Here is a 23,287-nt window from a genome sequence, read left to right as displayed (position 1 = left end):
GGAGAGTGATTCTGAAGAATGTGGGAAGGAAGGCTGCACAGTTCAAATCCTTTGACTCATTTTCAGAAAGAACTAGAAACAGGTTGTTGCATATTTTATGGAGTATTTTTTTTTTTTTTTACTTTGACTGAAAAATCTAAATTTGACTGCTTATTGGCTAAATGTAAGAAAAGCACTGATTTTATTTAAAATTAATTGAAAATTTACAAATCTTTACACAACTGGATTCAACCAGATACACGAAGTACAGCAAACAAACAGACATGCAAACCAGATGCTCATAAGCTTTGCCTTGTGACATATTTTTATTCCAGTTTCATGCATTCAAATGTACAGATTATCTTCCATTTGCAGCACCATGGCAATGGCACGCAAGTATGTGGCTGGGCACTTGGAAATTGTAACTACTTAAAGTCGTTGGAATACTGCTAAATCTACACTAACCCCAAACAAACAACAAGCACAGCAGTGAGACAGTTTCAGTTCCACAGACCCAGATAGGAGGGTTAACTTGGAGAACCATCTGTAAGTGGGACAGGGAAGCATTGAGTTCCCCAAGCCAACAGAGCTCTCCCAGTGGCATCTCTCCCAGCCAGCTCTTTAAAACAGCACTGGAATCAGTGAGCTGAGTGATGCACTGCAGTCCCACTCGTGCAAGTCGTTGCCTCAAAGACAGTTTTTCTAGGCCAGATCAAAGCAGAAGACTTTTTTTGAACACTAGTTTCTCTGAGAGGGTTTTGAGGTTTCTTGTTGGTTAAAACAGAAATAGCCAATACACGGAGCAACTGTTAATTAAGTTAGATTTAATTTAGTGGTTTGAGAACAAATTTATTCTATTGTTTATTCTAAGGTGTGGCTGATCAGTGCTTATGAATACTTTTTAATACAAAGTAGACAAATCTGTGGGCGACTTGAGCCCCTCTCTTTAGATTTCTTAAACATTTTTTTAAATCTTAGATACTCTTCCATTGATTTATAGGCACAGAACTTTTGTTGGATAATTTGTTTCCATGTGTTTTATGCCATCAGTCTGTTTATGAGAGAAGCGGTGTACAGACTTGGCCTTAGAGTTTGAAACTCTAACAAGACAAACAATGAAGTGCTACATGTATAAGAACTCTTTATCATTTGTTTCAAATTGCATGTAAAATGTTTCCTACTCTCAGGCTTATGTTGTATCTAACAGCTAAGCTGTGCTTTTTATAATTTGAGTTTAACCTTACCCCAGTTTAATAGAAATATGTAGCCTTCAGTCAACTGTTTGTGTTCTCTCTCCTTCTTTTTGGCGGTTACGCTTGCATTGCTGTTCTGAAGGGTCGAAGTTGGATTGTGAAGCGCAGCTATGAGGATTTTCGTGTCCTGGACAAACACCTGCACCTCTGCATCTACGACCGACGCTTCTCACAGCTGCCTGAGCTGCCTCGATTGGACAGTCTGACTGATCAGTCTGAGGTATTGGAGCATCCAAAGACTGTGAGCAAAATAAGGCACTTTGGAGCTTTGACAGATCTATACCCCTTTTTTCCCCCCACAGTTCCTTTATAGTTGTTTCAAGGCTTATTATTTTTACATTATGTATGCAGAAACTAGATTTGTGGAAACCTGTATGGCTTAAATCCCAAAGTGATTTGTAGTCTTGCTGTTACAGACTATTATCAGTATTCTGAGTCAGACTCAAGCTTAGATCAGAGAATGCATTGTCATGAGGTATTAATATTGATAGTAGGAAGCCGTGGTTTACATGGTTTTTACATGACAAAACTTTGATCTCAAACATTCTGCTGATCAAAGTTTTACTGTTTTATAATGTCTCAATTTGGGGAACTGTGGTACCAGAAACTATAAAGCTAAATATCCCTTGTAACATTAGGTCGCAGCTAAAGTCATTTCAAGTTGTTTGTTTACTATTATGCAGACCTCATCATTAGCTGGAAAATTTGCTGCCTTTGTGAACACATAACAAAAGCAAGCAGACTTTAAACCGTTAAAAGGGATCTTTAACTATAATGACTTGTTTTGGCAGCAGACTTTGAAATTAACTGTGTTTGTAATGAATTGTTGCACTAGTAAATGGCACTATTGTGAAGTTAATGTAATGACACTAACTGCTCTCTGTGTTTTTGTCCGTGTTTAGTCAGTTTCCCAGATGTTGTTGGCTTACCTCTCCCGGCTCTCAGCAATTGCTGACAACAAGATCAATTGTGGGCCTGCCCTCACATGGATGGAGGTAAATACACTTCCTGTAAAAGAATAATTTCACTAAAGGACTGCTGTAGATATACAGTTCCATCTACTATATATCGATATAGATAAAGTAAATATTACCAGGAACTTCAAACATTCCCAGGTATGAATTTATTCCTCTCAAATGTAACTTTACTTAAGCCTTGCAGGTTGTCTACTTTGTACCCTTAGCATATTCAGTCTGGAAGCACCAGTAGAAACTAATTTAGTGCACTCTTATATTAGTATTTGTTAGCTGATGGATGCTTCTGTTAATCTGACATGTACGTTTTGGGTTTGTGTTTTCATCAGGTGGACAATAAGGGGAATCATCTGCTGGTTCACGAAGAATCGTCCATCAATGTTCCAGCGATTGCTGCTGCTCATGTCATAAAGCGCTACATAGCCCAGGCCTCAGACGAGCTGTCCTTTGAGGTGACGGTCACGCTTTTTTCCTTTTTTTTGATAGAAACAAATCTGTAGCTTCAACCACGTCACATACATGAGCGTTTATAGAGAATGGAGATGGGGGAACATGATTTACTTTGTGGATGTTTTTGTCCACTGCACCCAGCTCTCACTTGTGACTCCTTGTAGCTGTTGCCATATAAGTCTGGGCAACGGCTCCCACAGATGGTTGGGAATCATTCTGTTAATATCAGCTCCTTCACTAACACACACAGAAGACTGAACTCCAGTGAGCTACCTGGATGTAACTGTCATGGTTCAATGGGCAGGAAGCTTGAGCCATCAAAGTGCTGTGGAGTAACCTAACAGTTAGGTTGCTGATGGGGCAAGGCATCACACACAAGCCTCAGCTTCATTAACTACCTGCTGTACATCTTCTGCCAGGAGAAAATCCCTGATACAGAGATGATCCAAAGGTTGGAGATGAAACATGTTTAGCCAGGTGAATATGGTTAATACTTGTTTGCCCTATAGCACTGCATCAAGGCAGGCTCTCCTACAGAGTCACTAAAAAGATGCTGCTGCATCAACCCTGGCTCCTGGAATGAGTTCACACAGGGCTGCTCTGCCTGGTGCACCCTAATTCACTCTGGAAAGGGACCATGATGAAGTAAGGTGTACAGAAGAGAAGAAGCAAAGATGCCATCAGCAGAAAATGAGTGAGCCACACAGTCTTGCAGTGGCTTATTCAAAGCTAGGATTAGCCGGACCAGCCAGCTTTATTTTGCGGTGATGGTATCCTTCAAAGCCATAACATACATTTATGTAGAGCGTTGTCGTGATGTCTAATTGACACACTGATTGGGGCCAAAGCTGCAGTGATGCGGACATTATACCGGTCCAGAGAGCTGAGTGTGAAAGTTTTACCGTGGATCTACGTCCCTACCCTCACCTATGGTCACAAGTTTTGGGGAGTAACTGAAAGAACAAGATCGTGGATATAAGCAGCGGAAATGAGCTTTCTCTGAAGGGTAGCTGCCCTCTCCCTTAGAGGTAATGTAACGAGTGCAGTCATTTGCGTAGAGCTGCTGCTCCTGTGCATTGAAAGGAGCAGTTAAGGTGGTTCTTGCATCTGACTAAGATACCTCCTGGGTGCTTTCTGTGTGAGGTGCCTACCAGGAGGAGGCCACAGATAGACCTAGGAGACACTAGAGAGATTCTATCGCTTGGTGGGAGGTGACGGCTGGGGAGAGGGAGGTCTGGGTTTCTCTGCTTAGGCTGCTCCCCCTGCGACACCCCAGTTAAGCAGGAGATAGATGGATGTTGTCTTTAAAGGACAAATATACATATATGTAGAGAGTTGTCTCTGTTTCGTTAGCTTCAGTAACTCAGTGTAGTCTATTGTTGCTTTTCTTTTATTTAAATCAGACTAACTGGTGTAACTTTCAATGATGTAAGATAAATCACTGTGGCGGGGCGTGTTCTGCGGTGCCGTGCAGGGAAGGCGGACGCGCCAGCACGGCATCTGCAATCATGCCCCGCCGACTTAAATATTGTACTGGGTCCTGTGTTTGGTGTTGTTGGTGGTGATGTGTGCGGCTGGCAGCGGGAGAGCTGCAGCCGTTGAGTGTACTGTTACAGCAACCGTGTGTGTGAGAAATAAAGTATGCTGCGAAGCATGTTCATGCCATCGGGTCTGCCATGATCATTCACAATCACTTTTATTACTACACCATGTGACTGCTCCCTCTCCAAAAACTGTGCTGGAGTTTCAAACTGTTTTTTTCTTAAAGTTGTTTTGAATTCTGGAAATAAAGATTTCTATATGCTGATTCCCTGAACAGTAAACAGTGTCTGTCCAGTGACTTACACATTAAAATTCTCAGTAGACCCATGCTGTGTTACTGAGGCAAAACCCTGATAGAGCCAACAGCTTATGAGTGCTTGTTTTGTCGATGACTTGAATTAGCGCACACTCTCACTTACTGTGTCAAAATATGAGAGTGAATTCTTCACACGTATTTTTTAAACTGGCTTTGTAGCAGTTAATGTTACACAGATGGTGATACAAGAGGAAAACGAACTGAAACAGCAATAAAGATGCCTTCGGTCCAGATATTACCAGTAAATAAATATGAAAACTGAGTAGGTGTTTGTTTTTTGTTTTGTTTTTTCTTTCAAGACGAGCTTTTCAGCTCTAAATAATCCTTACTAAATATGCACTTGTAAGAGGAAGTCAGCTTAGATGTACTGTCGTTTCAGTTAAAACAGTCATTGATGTCAGCTTGTTACTCTCTGCAGGTTGGCGACATCGTGTCTGTGATTGACATGCCCCCTAAAGAGGACACCACATGGTGGAGGGGCAAGCATGGTTTTCAGGTACGCTGCTCACAAAGCACCTTGAAACAGAAACTCACACACAGCACGCACGTTCTTTCCCTCTGGCTGTAAACTTTTGATATGACTTGTATTTGAGGTTTTCAAGGACAAGGAGCTTCTTTGGAAAGTAAACTTCAAATATTTAAGAGTCTGCTGAAAGGCAAAGGGAGATACAAATCCACCTTCATGTGAAGCTTTGGGGGAGATTACATGGTGCATCTGAGTTAATTCATATTCCTACACTGTGTTCATATATAGTCAGTCATGTGCTGTTTATGGTTTTATCTTTTTTCATGACACTGCTCACACTGCATAATGCTCAGGCTTATAACCCTCAGCATTATACAGTGCGACCATGATTTTCTCTTGGTACTAAAAATATTGCATGTTTCGTGAAAAAAGATAAAACCATGAACAGCACATGACAGAAGTTAAAGGAGCTGTGTGTAACCTGGCAGCCAAAGCTGTTAGAAAACTGCAATGGACATTTTTCAAGTGTTTATATTGAGTCTAAGTTGACTGATGAGACAAAGCAACCAATGCTAGATACATGTTGTATAGTTAAGTTAAAACTAGGTGGCTAACTCCTCTATGTTGGCTGTTACTGTAAAAAGCAAGTGTTAGCATGTATATTTACCTTGTGCATTTGATTTACTGATGGCTGAAATCAAGACTGTTTGATGTTATACAGAAGTTAGTACATAAGTAGATATCATGCATTAGCTGTTAGCAAGCTAGCCAACTAGCATTAACACTAAGACATAATTTTGCTAGTGGTAGAATTAGCTAGCTGTCTCTTAGCTGCAATGTAAGAATATATGTGATGCCATTCTTGGCCATTGTTAGCATATATAATGTGAAGATAACTTAGGCATTCCATTTTCAAATCACTTTGTATGCTAATATTCACATAAAGTAATTTAAAGAATGGATTTGCTAAGTAATCAAATGGAGCATACTATGGTGTTGTTAGCATAGCTGTTATTGAACACATGTTCATACTGTTAAAGCCATATGTCATTCTACAAATGTCATTAAAACTTCATTAACTAAACAAACTCCTTCCATATTAATAGCATTTAGCTCCAGCTTCATGCATCTGCTTAGCTCTTATTGGCTACTAAACTAACTGGCATTATAAAGGGGGCATTGGCACATTCAAAATGTCTTAGTTTTCACTCACGGAAAGCACAAACCTGTTGGACAATCTATACCAAGGAGCAGGCCATATTGTAAGAGGCACCAACACTATGAAAAGCAGTGCGGAGGTCCTGTTCAGTTAATAGAGGTAAGGTACCAATCAGCTGCTGCTGCCCAAGTTAAAATACCTGTCGGTCAAAGTAGTCACACTACTGATGAAGTTAGTCAAAAAACTTGCTTAATCACTATTTAACATGAATCCTATCAGAGTCTAAGAAAACACTTAAATCGGCAGTTGTATTTTGAAGAACAGTATGTCCACTGTGTTTGTTTGCATGAAACTTTTACCCAGACAAGTGTATACAAAACACTGTGGGCAAGATTTGCTACGTGGGTGTTCAGGTGTAAAGGAGGCCAGCATTAAAGCCAAACAGGGGGCTGCGTTGGTGGTGTTTAACTGGTGAAACAGTGAAAATGATCTAGAAATTAATTAATTAATGCACTTAAAAGAAGACACCAAAGCCAACCGTGGATGTTTATAATACTAATTTTACAGCAGTTGCTTTTCCAGGTCTTTGAATAGGCCACATCATTTCCTGGCTGGAAGATGTTGCCTTACGCCGAGCTTGGCCTTCTGCCTGACAAGTCTTTATTTTTGACAGATCCCCCGACTTTATCACCCCCGCTGCTTCTCCTGACTGGCTCCGTCCAAATAAATGCAACACGCCAGGCAACAGTGGGTGCAGTGTTATAGTTTGTGTCTATGAAAGGATCTGAAACTATCCCCTCATACCCACATGTACAGTTTTTGCTTCCTGACTATAACCAGATCCTATTGTGATTACAGCGATGAGGAACTAAATGTTCCTCATTTAGTTTGAGAACCTATATTTTAAAGGTTATGTGACTTTGGTGAAAAGTCCAGCCCTTGCAGGATGTTTACTGATCATTTATGTTTAATTAGCTTCAAATAGCTAGCTTCCTCTGGATTACAGAGTTTCTGAACACTTGAACACATGTAGGCTGGTCTATACTTACAGATGTTTTATATGAACGAAAGGTTCATTCAATTTGTCACATTGGAACTTTGTTAACAGTAAAAGCAAAGTGAAACTCAAACCTAGGATGTCTTGGTAGAACTGATGGAGTACAGTGTACACCAGCTGCACCACCAGTAGGGGGCAGTTGATGATGCTAGAAGTGGCCTGTTTGTACCACTAATACTCCTGTGTTTAATTGTATAATGTAAACTTTAGGTTAAAATCCATAACCAGCACTTCCACCAGTACTGCTGCAGCACTCCCCCCAAATATGATATGCAGAGTAAATGTCGAGTGAACAGTAAAACTCCCTTGGAGGATTTCAAACACCAGGTAGTGATGCGGGCAGGCAGAGTGTGAGGAGAGGGAGGCATGTTAGTTTGCATGTCACAGTATAGGGTGTTGTGTGCTTTAAGTAGCTTGCAAGCTTTGTTTCTTACTGTCCGCATTCTTTCAGATTTAAGAGCAACAAAACAGAGCTCATGGTTGTTGGCCTTACTTTTTTATCCTGTCACTGAATTGACCGTGTATTAGCAGCCTTCCTTCTCCTTTCCGTCAGGGAATCTTATTCAGAATAGGCTACTGTGCCACATAGGCTACTGCAACATGTCCAAAACTCTGCTATCAGGGTTCTGACGCTCATTTAACTCTGGTTTCCAGAGTCTGGTCCACCTGGGCTGGCCCACAGTAAAATCCTCAATGACAGTTTCTCTCGACATGGCATTCAGTCCTCGAAACTTCCCTGCTCTGACACTGGGTGGCTTCACATTCCTCTTTACAGGCTTTGTAGCTCTGTAAACTACAGTCACACTTGGGAACACAGTGACTATGTACAAATGGAGTGTCGATGTGCAATGAACTTGCAATTGTATCGTTTTTCTTTTACCCCCATCCGTAAAAGGCTGATGGGGGGATATTGTCGATAACTTGAACGAGGTGATGTAGGAGTTTCAAATTGATACCTTAGTGTACATACGAGGAGGCTGAGGGCACTGTCAGGTCGCTGGTTGGGATTGAATGGGTTCAATAGATTTGAAAGTGAAATTCCTGCGAATAAGATAAGATAATCCTTTATTAGTCCCACACCTGGGAAATTTGGGGGAAATGGTGACGTGGTTGTTCCAGGATGGTGGTTTAATTGCAAAACACTATAGGTGCTCTGCAACCTCGCTTTTATGTTCAGTAAGAATACAGTGAGAATGCATCCAGGTGCAAACCAGCTGGTTCAAGTTCCTTTTTAACACTGACATGTGTAGATGAGTTTTGCCCAGTTTATCTGCATGTATAAAGTCCGAGTTAGGCCGCCATTGTTTGGGGAGAGAGTGTCACCCACCAGGTGATGTGTGCAATTGCCTTGTGATTGAAAGGATTCACCCAGAGGCTGAGCATGCAACACCCTTCGTTGTTGAATCCCATAACTGCTTCCAACTGGTCAGCAAATGCAGAAAAAAATCAGTGCAGTCATCAACCAACAAGGCTGTTTGCCATCCTGTTTTTAATCTGAGTGTGTCTGAGTCATAAACAGAGCCTTTTGAATCCCACTTTTTCCAGACTGCCATGTAGTCTCACCTGGTAACATTATTTGCACTGTTTTTTTTGTATCCTTGGGTAACCCGAATGTCTATTTTTGCTAATTAAAGTTAATGTGATCATATTCACATGTAAAACCTGCTACAAACTTAAATGACCCACTGTAATGATTTTATCTGAGTTTTGCTTCAGTTTAGAAGGGAAGTGTTTATGTAACGTGATGACAAAATGGTAAAAATCAGACATAAATCGTATAACTGATATGACAACCACTCCTTAACATCTCCACACCCTTGGGTGCCATTATTGTCTTCTAAAATGTGATTGTATTTCCTCCCGCCTCTCTCTGTGCTGTAACTCTTTCCAGGTTGGCTTCTTCCCCAGTGAGTGTGTGGAGCTCATAAATGACAAAGTGCCACAGTCCATGACCAACTCAGTGCCAAAACCAGGTACTTATTCTCCTCTTAAACTATTAACAGGAAATGTGTTAGAAGGGCGTTATCTGATGGCAGTTAATGTCTCTCTGATATCGCTGAGGTTTCAGGAAAGAGTTAGATCTGTGATGAGTGATTTGACTTTGGGTATATATTAGTGTGCATGCAGTGGTCTAACAGGCCCTTTGGTTCAGTTTAATGATTTGGGTATTAAAACCAATAGATCCTTAGTGAATATTCTCACATTATTTGATCCTTTTACAGTGCAGCAGAGGAAAAACATTTGTTGCTAATATATTGTAGTTGATACTTTTAATCTAAAATGAAATGGAATAATAAGAACTCTGTTACAGACTTCTAATATATAAGCAGGTTATGATTTTACTGTGAAAGGAAGCCTGTAATTCTGACACATGATCAGCTGAAAGAGGCCTTTAATCATGATTTATTGACTCAGCCATATGCAAATCCTCTGCAAATAACTGCTAATCTATTGCTGTCCAGAGCAAACAGATAAGCTCTTTAGCACACTCCAGAGAGTGTCAAAGACAAGTGTATAACACAAACCCTCTCAGAATCAAAGAGAGCACTCGACAGTGTTTTCAGCGGCTTGAGCTAAACATTGTCATCAGAAATAGCTGCTCAGATCTTATTGCTGTAAGATGTCCTGAATAAATCCACATCACATGCTCCAATTTTAAACATTGATTCAACCACTATGACTCAGCGTCACAGCTAGCCCGCTGGCGTTGGGTTGGGCAAGTGGAGCTGCTTTTCCAAACCATACCAAAGCCTCATTCTGGGGTCTCTATTAAGTGAGGACACAAGACAAAAGAAAAAGATGAAGAAAAATAAAGTGTACTGTTAAAGTAGAGAGGGTGGTTATTGCTTGTGGGCTTTCTGAAGCTTTTGGATGCCCATGTTATCTGATGTGCAGCTCAAGTATCAAGCATAATGTTGTTGATCCTTTCAGATTGTGACTAATACCAAATGCATCTTGTTGCAGTGCACACACAGCACTCTATTCAGTCCGAGGCTAGACTGTGCCTGCTGTCCCACTCCCTTGCTTTTAAGTAACGTCTCAACGCTTGTTGCTGTTTTTTGTTGTTGTTGTTTTTTGCATGAGCCCTATTTCTTATATCAGAATATCTGCACGTGGTCAGGAACGTGATTTTGAAATGGACACCAGATTTTCCTCTTATTGTTGATTCACTCTTCAATGACTGGGTTTCTATTCAGTGTATGAGCTAAAGTAGGGCTGTTCGATATAACGATATATATCGGATGACGATATGAAAACATCTATCATTTCATATCACGCTATCGTTTTTTCATGGTGTTGCAACATAAACTGTTTACAGCAAGATTTTGTATCGTTTTGATGGTCACTGTAGCGGCTATATGAATTTCTTAAAGTCCTCTCTTTCTCTTATATTTAAAATAACCACACTACGGGCGGACAAGCGACTGTTTTTTATGGTTTGTCGTTAGCAACAACGACAGTAAACCCAGCGTGTGGCTCCGCCGTCCGCTTGTTTATTTTCCACATAAACCTTTCACAATAAAGCTGAAGATCCTGTTGAGATTTTTCAAAATAAACTGAAATGATAACAAACAGAAGGACCAGTCAAAACTAATCGAGGACCTTTTTCTAAACAAGGGGCTCCCTCTGTAGCATGGACATGGGTTGGTTATAAAAAGTCTGACACGGACCAGAAAACTGTACACTGCAAATTGAAACCGGTCCCCACCTCAGACTCAAACACGACAAACCTCTTCAAGCACCTACACAAGAGTCACGTGAAAGAGTGTTGAGAAAGTTTACTGACGAGAAGCAAAAAAGAGCCGTCAGGTGCTCAAAATAAACCTTAGACTCAAATGTTAGAACAGGCTTTCCCCCGCAGCACGCCGTGTAATAAATACAAAGAAAAAGGCGGCCGTTACAACTTATGTCTAAAAATGTATAGTTTCACGCATCGGTCAAAACACTCGACTCCAGGTACACGACGCCCAGCTGAAAACACTTCACGCAAGTCGAGTTGCCCGAGATTCACAGAATTTAAGAAAATGTAACATTTTTGTGATTTATATCGTTGTCGGGACGATAAATGTCGGGATATGAGATTTTGGTCATATCGCACAGCCCTAAGCTAAAGTCTTTGTTTCCTGAAACCGTGCAGATGGCCAACTGTAGTATTACAGGCTCAGGATTATTATAAGTCACAGATTAAAAAGTGGAATGTCTTTGTACATGTTTCAAAATGTGCATCGTTTGCTCTTCACTGTCTCAGTACATCATTAATGCTGTTGCTGTCTCATTGCACATGGATGTACAGTAGTGTTGGCATGTGTTTTGATTTGTTGCATTTGACTGTGACTCCTCTGCTTCAGCCTCCCCCTGCTCTGGCCTGCCGCCTGCTTCTTGGAGTCTCTTTCCCCCCTGTGCGTGTTGGTATACACACTCCACCTGCCTGTCTGCTCACACCACCCTCTCGTGCACATACATATAGAAGTATTTTCACATTTACACTTGTTTTTTTTTTATTTTGTACATCACAAATTTGATGAGCATAATTAAAGTTATAATCCTTAAGATTTTAGTCCTGTTTGATTTATTGGCACTAACAGTGTTTCATAAACTTGCTCCCCAAATTCTGCGGGCAATAAACAAAAGAAATTGCTGTCATATTTATCTTCCATCACTGAAACCAGTTCAATAAAAACCACCCCATTATTCATCTAATCAAAAGTTGTTTTTGCTGACCTGCAGTCATTTCATTCCTTTGTTTTTTAATGTGCCACCCCAATACCTTCAGTGGCCCACCCCTATCAAAACATTCTGAAGGCACCCCTGGTTGATGGAGCAACAACACGAGCAAGAGTGGCCCACAGACTGGTTGTAACGCATGCTTTATACACTGCCTCCATCTGACAGCAGAGCTCACTGCAGGCTGACGGGCAGTCCCTGGAGTGGAGCGAACAGTGAACACACTGCCTCTGCTCAACCATAAAGTCCGCTTTACACTGGCAGGCTGACGCCACATACCCCATGGCAATCATCGCTTTTTCGTCACTCTATGTTAGTTGTCTACAAAAACATTCTTTGTCTTCTTCGTGATGGGTACTAAGCTAAAGGACCAACAGAAGCAGAAATAAGGGCAACCATATTTTTGATGTTGCCCTCTGGTGAAAGTATACAGCTACAGCGTGTAGACATGGATCTGCTAAAATATGTGTAGAAAGTCTGTCTGCCAATGTCCAGCTCCCCTCTCTCTTCACTTGTGAACAAGACCCAATACTGGACATCCTCCACCTGAGGCAACAGCATGGAGTGGGTTACTCTACACTTTTCTGTCTTAAAACATGGCTTCAGACTTTGAGGTGTTGAGCTGTTCTTGCCACTTCACACTAAGGCCACCATGTGATGAAGCCAACCAAACTACATCTGCAAAAAGCAAAGATGAGATCCTGAGGCCACTTGGCGGTAAGCCTTCTACTACTTGGCTCGGCCTAGAAATTTTGTCCATAAAAATTATTGACAGAATCATTGAAAAGGGCAACTGTGGTGATGTCTATCACCCACTGCAAACTATCCAACTTGCTGCCAGCAACTCGGACATCAAGTTCTCACTGTGGTTGTACAGGGACTAAATGGCTTTTAGCCACTAGCCACATACCCTATACTCCTGAAACAATACCCACAGGATCCCCACAAGGGACATGGTTGAATGTCTTCTCAAAGTCTACAAAGCCCACTTCCACTGGCTTCCCAAACTCCCATCCACACTTGAATTTCCTTGATCCAGAGTTCCGTGATCAGGACAAAAACCACATTGAGCCTCCCGATTCCAAGGTTTGGCTAACAGATGGACTGTCCTCTCTAGTACTCTGGCATAGAGCTTCCTAGGGAGGCTGAGGAGTGTTATCCTTGTGTAGTTGGAGCACACACTCCAGTTCCTCTTCTTAAAGATGAAGATCACTACTCCAGTCTTCCACAGGCACTGCCCAAGATTTCCACCTGATATTGCAGTGGTGTGTCGGCTAACCTCGGCCCTGTAACACCCAAGGTCTTAAGGAACAGGGTGAATCTACACTCCAGGGGCTCACCCACCAAGAGGTTGTTTAACTACCTCTGTGAGCTCGTCGATAGTGATAGGAGAGTTGCCCCTGTACTACACAGTGTGTGAGTAGAGCACTGCCTTGCCTTTCTTGAGTCAGTTTTGGCAGATGGAAAGTCTTGTTCAATGGGCTCACCAAACTTTTCCTACAAAAGAGTTTTTAGATCAGCTACTGCCAAAACCGCATTTTGCTCGGCCTGCCTTCAAGTTGATGGCTCCACTGTCTACAGTCTGCTTATAGGACAGCACAACAGTCTCCAAGCACCTTGCAGTGCCTGAAGGCACATGAAGGTGTGAAACATTAATGTATTATGGCCTGACTGATTAATGGATTGATTCTTCTATAGCTTTATACAACATGCTACATTCATCCGATCACACAAGCACTTTTTTCTATGCTTTTAAGTGCTTTCTAACTAACACATACTTAGGGTCAGCATCTTGCCCAGTGATATTTGGCATGCAGACTGGGGGAGCCAGGGATCGAACCACCAACCTTCCAATCAGCAGATGACCTGCTCTACCTCCTGAGCTACAGCCAGCTCATGAGGATGACGGGGATGATGTCAAAGTTCTACTGGAGGTGGAAATGGAGATGAGAGCCTGGGACACTCCCAGAACACCCTCACCATACGTTTGGGTGTGCCAGACCTAATTATCATTCTCTCCCACCACCTGTTCCATCACGTCACTGGGTAGTGATCAGTTGGCAACATACGGCCACAGATCTGATGATACAATTACGAAATCTCCTCATCCTGTGACCTGTGGTCTCTTAGGGACATCCTTATATGTGTTGTGGAAACACCCAGACATGTTCTTTGTTATTGCACAAAAGTCCAATAACTGAACACCACTTGGGTTCAACTCAATCTGGCCATTCATCCTAATGCCCTTACAGGTCTCGCTGTCATTGTGTAGGTGAGCATTGATGTCTCTTAGTAGGACAATGTCATCAGGTGGAACACGCTTCAGCACCACACCCAGCAACTCCAAGTAGGCTGGGTACTCTGAACTGTTGTTCAGTCCATAACTGCTGACGACATTCAGGACGTACTGCTCACCGAGGGTAACTCCATTCTGAACAGACTCCCCTCCAGCCCCTCACGGGGGCTGCACTTGGAGAGACTGTTTGCACAGCCCCCCACCCTTGACCTTCACCAACCCACATTCTACCCGACCCCTTCACTGTGATAAGGTGGTGAGGGGTATGCATGCTTCTCTCAGGCAAATTTGAAAAGAAATTAAAGGAGCAACTTCTTGTTCATAGCTGTTTGTGTGTGCATCTGCAAGCCAGTATAATCATTACCTCATGTGTAGGTATGTAATTTAAAAAACAAAAAGATGTGAGTTCATAAAAATCCTAAGGATTATAACTTCAAAGTTAAACTGAACTTCTTTCACTTTTGTAATTCATGTAGCTTTTTTTTCATTCAGTATAATTCATTACTACAACTATAATTATGTGTTCTGTTACCTGCTCTTTTAAAGTGTCATTTCCTCAGTTTTCCAAAGTACACAGTTGATCTGCTCTCTAACTTGAAGTGCTTCTCTCCCTTTGCTGATTCTCTCATGTCTCCATCATCCATCCATCCATCCAAATGTCTGTTGGCCCATCTGTCCATCGGGATGCATGCAGACTTGGAGATGGAGAGTGTAATACAGGACAGTGCATGGGTGGCCGACCCGCTAAACCACTACAGCATAAGTTCAGGTAGACAAAAAAAAGCAATCAAAAAACCCCTTGGTGTGTTGCACCACCACCACCTTCTAACAAAAATTAACTCTTCTCCCTTGAGTGATGTGTTTGCACTGTGTCGCCTTGTTAGGACGAGTCTGTGTGCCTGTGACAGTACACTGGTTAACACTTGCTGTTTCTTGTGCACTTTTTTGGTGTTGCTCTTTTAAACCTTTTCTTTGACCTTTAACACACTCTTTTCTCCACACTCTGATGGTGGACCATCTGATTGTATATTATCAGTAAAGCCACAATAGTGTGGAGGTTTTTGCAGTGTTTGTTTATAGTTTTCCTTCACTTGACTCATACATTATAATCTTTGTTTTGAAAACATCTGTCAAATGCAAATAACTCTGTTTCCATTTAAATTTGTTACACTTCTTTCTTTCACTCCAAAGTCCTTATTACTATGTGGATATTTTATGGGTGTGTTTAAATATGTCACATTGTATCATCTGTCTGTGAAAGAGAATACCATTGCTTAATATATTTGAAGTTCGCCAAATAGATTTGGGGTGTAATCTCAAAGTGAACAGTCTTCAGCCCCTGTTCTTTTCACTGCCATGGCCTCTCTAGGTGTATGTAAATCAGTCTAGGGGTGAGCCAGGTTACTCATTGTTGCTGAATATCCTGTCTGGATGAGGGCCAGCTGTTTGTGTGCGTCTGTTTGGTCAAAGCTGTAAGGCCATGGCAGGGGTACCGTGGTGCTAGGTCCCAGCCAGCCTTGATTTATTTAATCCTTTCACAATGTGAAGGCCTGTAAACCCATCCATTGAGCTTTAAGCTTTGTCCTGCAACAGTAAGAATCTGTCTCCCTCTCCATGGTGACTGAAAGAGCACATTCCTGCAGGGAGCCACACAACATTGGAAAAATATGCCTCCTCTGCCCAGATCAACGCAGTTCACCACTAACCTTTGCCACTTCCCAGTAAAATGATGGAAATTGTTAACATGCTGTGCTGTTCCAGTTAAAATAAAGACCATACAAGCTAGGAGCTATTAATCCCTCATACCGTGTGCTCGCCCTGTGTTGCAGTGGAAACTGGGATCAAACTGTACTAGCTTCATGGTAAGGGGGAAAAAAAAAAGAGTTGTGAACTTTCAATAAACAAGGAAGGTTAGACTTCTTTCCTCCCCAGACAACCCATAAGACCTACCAGTTACTGACCCAGATGCACCCCCCATCCCCCTCCTCAGTGCAGGCTTCATCATGTCTGGGGACCAGTGATTTGGGCAGCTGTGAGCATACATGAGCCAAGACAGCTGCTTATGTGAGGGAAATGAGGAGAGAATGTGTGAGACAGAGTTAGATTTGTCTCCTGTTCCAAAGGATCTCAGATCATTTCCTGGTACTGTGAGACTGTCCAAGGACTGTGTAATGTGTTTATCTGCAGCGTCAATGAGACACTGTTGTTGTAAACTGCACCTTTGTATGGGTGGTGCCTTGGATTACGTACTAACAATTCAGGTTATGTTGTAAACTGACTGTGTGTGTAAGGGAGGTCATTCCATCAGTGACACAGAAAGCATTTGCTAATAGATATCCTTACTTGTTAGACTTCTTTCACACTTCAGTGCACTGCAACATTATTTTGACACACAAGCCTCATTAAACAAACGCATTTCTCATGATAACTGTGCGACTAAAAAACATTGAGGCATGTATCCAACCAGTGAGAATTAATATTTACTACCATGTTTATGTTTCAGACAGCATGGTGTTCTTCTCCTGTCCAGTTAACTTGGCATCCTTGTACTTCTGGCATTCCAGAAGTCAAATGGATTATTCATGTCCATGCAAAATACCAGCTGTGTGATGCTTACTGTAGCACAAAGTTCTCATCCTGTTATATGGTACAAGATAGCAGGGCAGGAATTTACTACTTCCTGTCTGTAAGATCTATGAGGAGACAGATAAGCTAAAGTCTCAGTTGAGTTGTACATATTAAGTGAAAGCTCTTCATGTGTAATGTAAATATTTTTAGTTTCTCATCCCATTTTAAGCTGTTTGGTGATTAAGGTGCCTTTTAAAACTCATACTTTTTAAACTGGCTCAAAGTAGGTGACAAGGGCGTCCAAACAAGACAGTTACTAAAAAAAGACACACATGTTGGTGCCAGGTGAATTGGAAGTGGAAGACACAAACTGAACAGCTCATTTGAGCCAGCTTTTAATAGCCTGGAAGGTTCAGGTGAGCTGCATTAGTTGAAGACCCTCCCGTATCATCCAATTATTACTAAGACTACACCAAGACTTTCTTCCCTCCTTACTTGTATATTGATTTCAGTGTAAATATTAATAGCACTCAGGTGGAAGCAGTCCCAAACCAGATAAAATAAAAGTATTACAAATTTCCTTTTTAAAAACTATGAACTGTGTTTTCTGAATCTCACTGCATGTGTGGCTACTGCTCTGTAGGTGTTCTGTCATGTGTTTCGTCCTAAAGGTCAACCCTGTCTGTTTTTATCTCTTTCATGTTAATGAGAGTCACACTGCCTCCCACCACTCGAACAGTGTCGCCAAAAAAATAATTCATGTGATCTGATTTTAGTGGCGTCATATGACAAATATCCAAAGTATTGAATACATAAATTGGACAAATAAATCAGAGGAGAGAAAGCTCCATGCTCGCTGTGTCTATGTGTTTATTCAGCCCCATGGCTTCTATTAGAGGTCCTTCTTGTAGGAAGTTCAGAAAGAAAGTGGTAAAGGCCTCTGTACATAAGAGGTTGCAGTTTTACCTTAGATCTTGTTATTTCTTGTCTGTAATATTGTTACAGATGAACAGTATAAATTGGGCTGCACAGAACAAGCTCGTCTGAGGTTGATCTAAGTTTCATAATGTTCTATTTTTGTCATTCAAGAAGTTGGATGATAACACAGGAATGTCACTACTAAATTTGAATGATTTAAAGTAGATTAACAACATAAAATAGTGGTAAATGCCTACCTACTGTAAGGTAGTGTTGGCTCTCTCTTAGTGTCAGAAAATCAGTGTGGGCTATCAGCTTCTGATACTGGGAACTTCAAAGGGGAGCACACTTTGTTGGAGCTGCTCAGAAAAACTCAAACATCTGATACACGAAATTAGAAGCTACTGTATCTTTTTAAAGCTCAGCAGATGAGTAACGTCCCTCTGAACTGTTGTGTGCAGACGTGTTCATAAGGGGAAAAAACAAATGAATGGGAATGCATTGCAAAGAAGTAGTGTATACTTCAGTTCAGGACTTGAGTGAACGTACTGTAATTATCCAAGGAAATGTCTGTAATTCATTAAATATGCATCAGCTTAAAGCAGTCACGTGCAGTGAAACAGGCTGCCTGGAGTCTTGTGATTCTGGGTCAGCAACAATTAGTTAAAAAAACAGTTTTATTTTGACTCCGAGTGTCTGCTGAGGGACTGAGCTAGTTAATGAAATAACAAGATAATGCTTTCAGGGGGTCTTTAGAGGGCAGAGCTGACATAACGTCATGGCTAAGCTAAATACATACAGGTTTTTTAAACCACACTCGGAGTGTTTGAGTGTCTTCTTGAGGTCAGTCGTCCAGAGGCACAGGGCAAGTTGGTCTTGTGTGTCTGGTTTGATTGTGTCAGGCTGGAAGGTCTCTGAAATGATCCTGGTGGGAGAGGGAGGGGGTAAGAACGAGAAGGAAGTCATTTTGGAATTTGCTTCAACTCAACAATGTATGTACCAGCATAGTCTCTCAAATGCACCCAATCCACCCTCAGTAAAAAGAAAACAACAACAAAAACTAATTACAGAGTTATTGGGGTTTTTTTTATTACCTTTGAAGGTCTTGAATATTACAAAGAATAAAAGTAGGGATGCTGCTTGTTAGGAGTGTGTCGTATGAAGTAGCATTTTCCACTGTGTAAGCACCTCTTGCCTGCTTTGACGCCGGTGTTGCCTTCAATGCTGTTACAAGTATTGGGTATTTAGCGTTGTTCAAAGGCAGTATTTAAGGGAAATTGACTTTAAGGCTTCAGTAGAGATGGCTACAAACATCTACATGACATGACGTCTAATCAGTCGTCAAAGTAGCTTAATCTTTTGTTCCAAGTTAACAAAATTAACAGTCGCTGACCTTCAATCGAAGTTTAAAATTGACAGTGTTGATTTTGCTAAAATGGACCCCCCCAGTAATCAGTATAGATAATCTACAGACCTTTGCGTTTAATGTATAAGTTAAACGTTGTTGTGACTAACGCCGTCATATTAACTTCGCTATTACTCGCACATTCGTTAGTTTTGTCCGAAACAATCGTTGGAAGCTACGAAAGCCCATGTGTCCGGGAGCATTTGAAGGCATCAGGCGCGTGGTCGTAAACCGATAGGCTGCAGCTGTATTCGGACTCTGGTTGACAGAGGGAGAAAGTAAAGTGTGCGGTGTTTCATTGCTCTCCTGCCTTAAACTTGAAACTTTTAGTGTCTTGGTTGACGAGACCTCGGTGCTTTTAGAGGAGTTTTCATCGTCGTTTTGTACAGGTGCGACTTTAGCGAAAGAAAAAGCCAAGTTGTACTTTGGACTTTGGGAAAAAACTGTCATAACGCTTCTAGGCAGGTCCGGTGATATGGAACAGAGGTAAGGAAATGCGTTTGATTTGTTTCGAGTTCACATTGTGGAGCTAACCTTTATTCCGAATCTTTCGGGGTTTCCGCTTGTTTTTTATATAGATTAAGAGATTTGGATGACGGAAGGCTAATCCTGGGTTTTAAAGAAATTAGGGGAAATATTTTGTGCTGTATGACTCCGTATTTTTCCAATTCCTCTCTTTAATTGTGTTAAGTGTGTTAGGTTCTAGTTACGTATAATTACATAGTAAATGTTCGTGTAATGTCGGCTTATAGCTCTGAACTTGCACTTCAGGGAAGCTTTGCGTCAACGTTTGAAATATGTGGTTTATAGGATGTAGACGTGTTATCTGGTTAAACATTTAGCGGCAGATGATTACTCAGAACCAAAGACAGCTCAGTCCTCTGTCGCTGGAATTTGAATATACACTGAGCGAGCACTTTATTAGGAACACGTGTCCAGTCTCCACCAATGCAGCTTTGTCATAAATTCAGTTTTTCAAAGCTGCGACACTTTCAGATATTATTCTATTGTTGGAAAGGTGCAGTTACTTTCATCGCTTACATGTTTACTGGTGGTGTAGTGAGCTGTATAATACTGAAAACTGTGCTTATAATTCTAAAGCAGGATTAGAAAAATAAACGTGTTTGACATTAGCGTTTTATAAAGATATGAAGAAATCGGAGTAGTTAATAATTTAAAAAAAAAAAAACAGTGAAGAAAGTGGGCTTAAAGATTGGGTACAATACTCCGGCAGCCCTGAGCCCACATACAGACATTTATTACAATCTCTAGCTGCATCACCACCTGCAGATATAGAATAAAAACACATTGTCATTCAGAACATACAGCAGCATGTATTCATGTAAGAATATCAGATGTTTGCCTATATACATTATTATTAAGGACAAACTGCACAAAATGTTAGGAAATAAATACATTGCATTTACTTATTTATGTTATTTATTTATTTTGGGGTTGAAAAAATAATTGCTTGGCCAAACAGAACCCAGCTAAATCCACCCCTCTCTTCCCTCTTCCCTCCCCATGAGATGAAACAATGAGGCATTTTGCTCCTGATACCATTGCACACTTGGGCTCTTCTGTCCAAATGGGTCACTATCACTCACCATTGCCTTGTAATAGGCACAGAGTGCTCTGTTGTGTACAGTGAACAGGCATGCAGAAACACCAACATGTGATTTGTTAATAGCTGTTTGCGCAGCATCTCCTACTGTTGTGTTGTATTAGTTTTACAAGTAATGCTTTTGTCTGTGTAGTAGTTGCCTTTCAGTGGACAAATGTCCCTTTTTCATACAGTTAATGTAATTTTATGTCAGTTCGTCCTAGTATAATCTGAACTTTTCAAGACACACAATGAAAGCAGTGTGTGTGTTTGTTTTCTGGAGCTGCTTTGACGAGTTGATGCACAGTGCTAACTTGGAAATTCGCAGACATTTACAGATACTATTGGTGGCCTGTTAAGATTTGACTTTAAGATGAATACACTAATATGTAAACCAATATAATTTTGGCACATCTGTGAAACAAATTTCAGCTGGAAACTTTATTCTCAGAGCACGTAGATGTTTGAATCTGATGATGTACACGGAGTGCTAAAGAGGAGGGGCCAGTGTCTGAATTCCCCACCCTTCCACTCTCTCTGGGATCCTAGCTAATGTGATGATAGCATCCTGAAGCCCCAATGAGCTGTATCCACACTTGTCAATGGTTGTGTATCCAGTGTACAATAATACACAGAGTTGTTGTATTAAATGTCTCAGGCTTGAGTCTGCTGCCTGGCTCTTCAGTCTCCACCCCCAGACCTTGGTGTAATAAGCCAAGGCAGCGCAGTCAGAGAAGAGAATGGAAACTAATAACAAAAAATAAGAAATCCAGGACATCCACCTATGCCTGAAGCACTAAAGGAAATGGAAGTGCATGCCACTTTCTCAAGAAGCAGATGCTCTGATGTTGTTACTGTGGTGCAGCAAAGGTGCTAGCATAAGGTATAAGCTATCTGAAACATGTAATGAAATGTTAATGTCCTTTTTTATGTTGATGGTTTGAAGGTGGCAGCTTATTTGAGGCAAGCTGCCATGTTGACAGTTGATGTTGTGAGTGGTGAGAAACTTATTGTGAATGCAACTTCAGTTTTTCTTTGGTTTTAAAAATGTTCCCGTTGGTACACCCAATCGCTGGTCTACCCCCTTAGGTGCCACGAGCTACAAATCTGGTAATTAATGTCAGAGAGAGTTTTTTTAAAGCCTACATCAGTCCCACTATCGTTAAACTAAAAGCCTTTTAACCAGCTGGATTTCAGCTCCAGTGCCGAGCGCGCTCAGCCCCCAGGCTGTCATCTCCTTTGACAGTGAGCAGATGGGAGTCTCTGTCCATCCTCCAGAGAATCATGGTTGTTTTTGCACTTCTCTTTCTCAGGTCTTACACAACGTTGGAGTTGTTTAAAAAGGAACGTGTCATTGTAAACCTGCACAGTTACAAACAAACAAACAAACGAAAACATATTTGAGGCCCTTTTTGATGCCTCAACAGAAAGTCAACTGTGCTGTCTCAGCGGTTTTGTGTGTGGGCACGGCAGCAGAAGGAATCTCTCCCTGAGGGGTAAACTGTAGCTCTGCTTTCTCCTGAAACGGAACGATCAGTTCTTAATTCAGAGCTGATTGTGCTGCTTCATTAAAATGCTTCTCTACAGACACAAAATTCAACATTTTGTTTCACACAGTTTATCTAATTGGAGTAGGAAGCCCCCACCCCCCCACCCCCACCCCCTTAGCTGACAACGATTCAGCTTCAGTGAACACAAATTGACAGGATTGACAGCATGTTGTGGAGTAGTTGGACTGATGGTACTGAGAGTCGGTACCAGTGAAACACTTTCTCTTTGCGTCCCCCTGTGTGCACCATGAAATTCATTCAGCTCAAAAGTAACTTTCCTTTCCCACCAGCTCGTTAGTTTTTACTGTCAGCTAGATGTTTGCATTCTAAATGTACTCGGCGGACCGTCAATTAAGTCAGCGTAGTTTGCAGTTTGCCTCGATAGTGTGTTTTTAATATGCAGAAGAGGCAGCTTCTAATTCATTTTCACCTAATGGTTTCTTGACAAGTGGCTCTCGCTTAGTGGCTGCTTCTTTTTAAATGATGTACAGAACAGCACATCTTTGAGTTCATCTCTATCAAGGCATCCTAAAGTCTTCACCATGTCTGTTAATCAAACGGCTGCTCAGATATTGTTACTGTCTTAACATCATCTTCCAAAGGCGGCTCTCTTTCACTCGGGCTGTTTCGTTTCTGGCGATTGAGATCGGTAAGCAGTGGCCTACTTTCAGTTGGAGTGCAGCGGTAGCAGAACGCAGTCTGGCAACAGGCAGCAAAGAGAAGCCACATCTTTTAAAAGATTAGGCATCTATTTAATGGAATTTGCAACTCGTACATTTCTTCCAGTCTGGAGATAACAGAAATCTGATATGAAGGTAAAATAAATATAATAAGTCAGTGAAACACATGAAAAGTACAAGGGCTGTGATTGTGACTGCATTTAGAACGGGTTGAAGGAATGTGTCCTGGAACACAAATTTTTTTTAAAACTGATGCGACACATCAGTTTTTCCACTCAGACAAGAGTCGGCTGGAATATATATATATATATATAAGTTCCAGATGTTCTTTTCACTTCAAGAAGCC

The 23,287-nt window shown here is 41.4% G+C and overlaps 1 protein-coding gene across 8 annotated transcripts in view; it reads left to right on the top strand.

Moving 5' to 3' along the window:
* arhgap32b (Rho GTPase activating protein 32b) overlaps positions 1–23,287 on the top strand; it is a 124,086-nt gene that overhangs the window by 88,159 nt on the left and 12,640 nt on the right. For 2 of the 8 annotated variants that reach the window (XM_019363962.2, XM_019363961.2), the window contains exons 7-13: positions 1,315–1,473; positions 2,135–2,227; positions 2,536–2,658; positions 4,933–5,010; positions 9,088–9,169; positions 11,546–11,596; positions 14,912–14,986. In XM_019363962.2, the coding sequence (XP_019219507.1) occupies positions 1,315–1,473; positions 2,135–2,227; positions 2,536–2,658; positions 4,933–5,010; positions 9,088–9,169; positions 11,546–11,596; positions 14,912–14,986 (661 nt within the window). Of the gene's footprint in view, positions 1–1,314; positions 1,474–2,134; positions 2,228–2,535; positions 2,659–4,932; positions 5,011–9,087; positions 9,170–11,545; positions 11,597–14,911; positions 14,987–19,384; positions 19,595–23,287 lie in introns of those variants that run through there. The other 6 variants (XM_019363963.2, XM_025911063.1, XM_019363964.2 and 3 more) reach the window with 5 other exon arrangements.

The sequence above is a fragment of the Oreochromis niloticus genome, linkage group LG10 (assembly GCF_001858045.2).
Source record: "Oreochromis niloticus isolate F11D_XX linkage group LG10, O_niloticus_UMD_NMBU, whole genome shotgun sequence".
Lineage (NCBI taxonomy): Eukaryota > Metazoa > Chordata > Actinopteri > Cichliformes > Cichlidae > Oreochromis > Oreochromis niloticus.
This window is presented reverse-complemented; position numbering and strand designations above follow the sequence as displayed.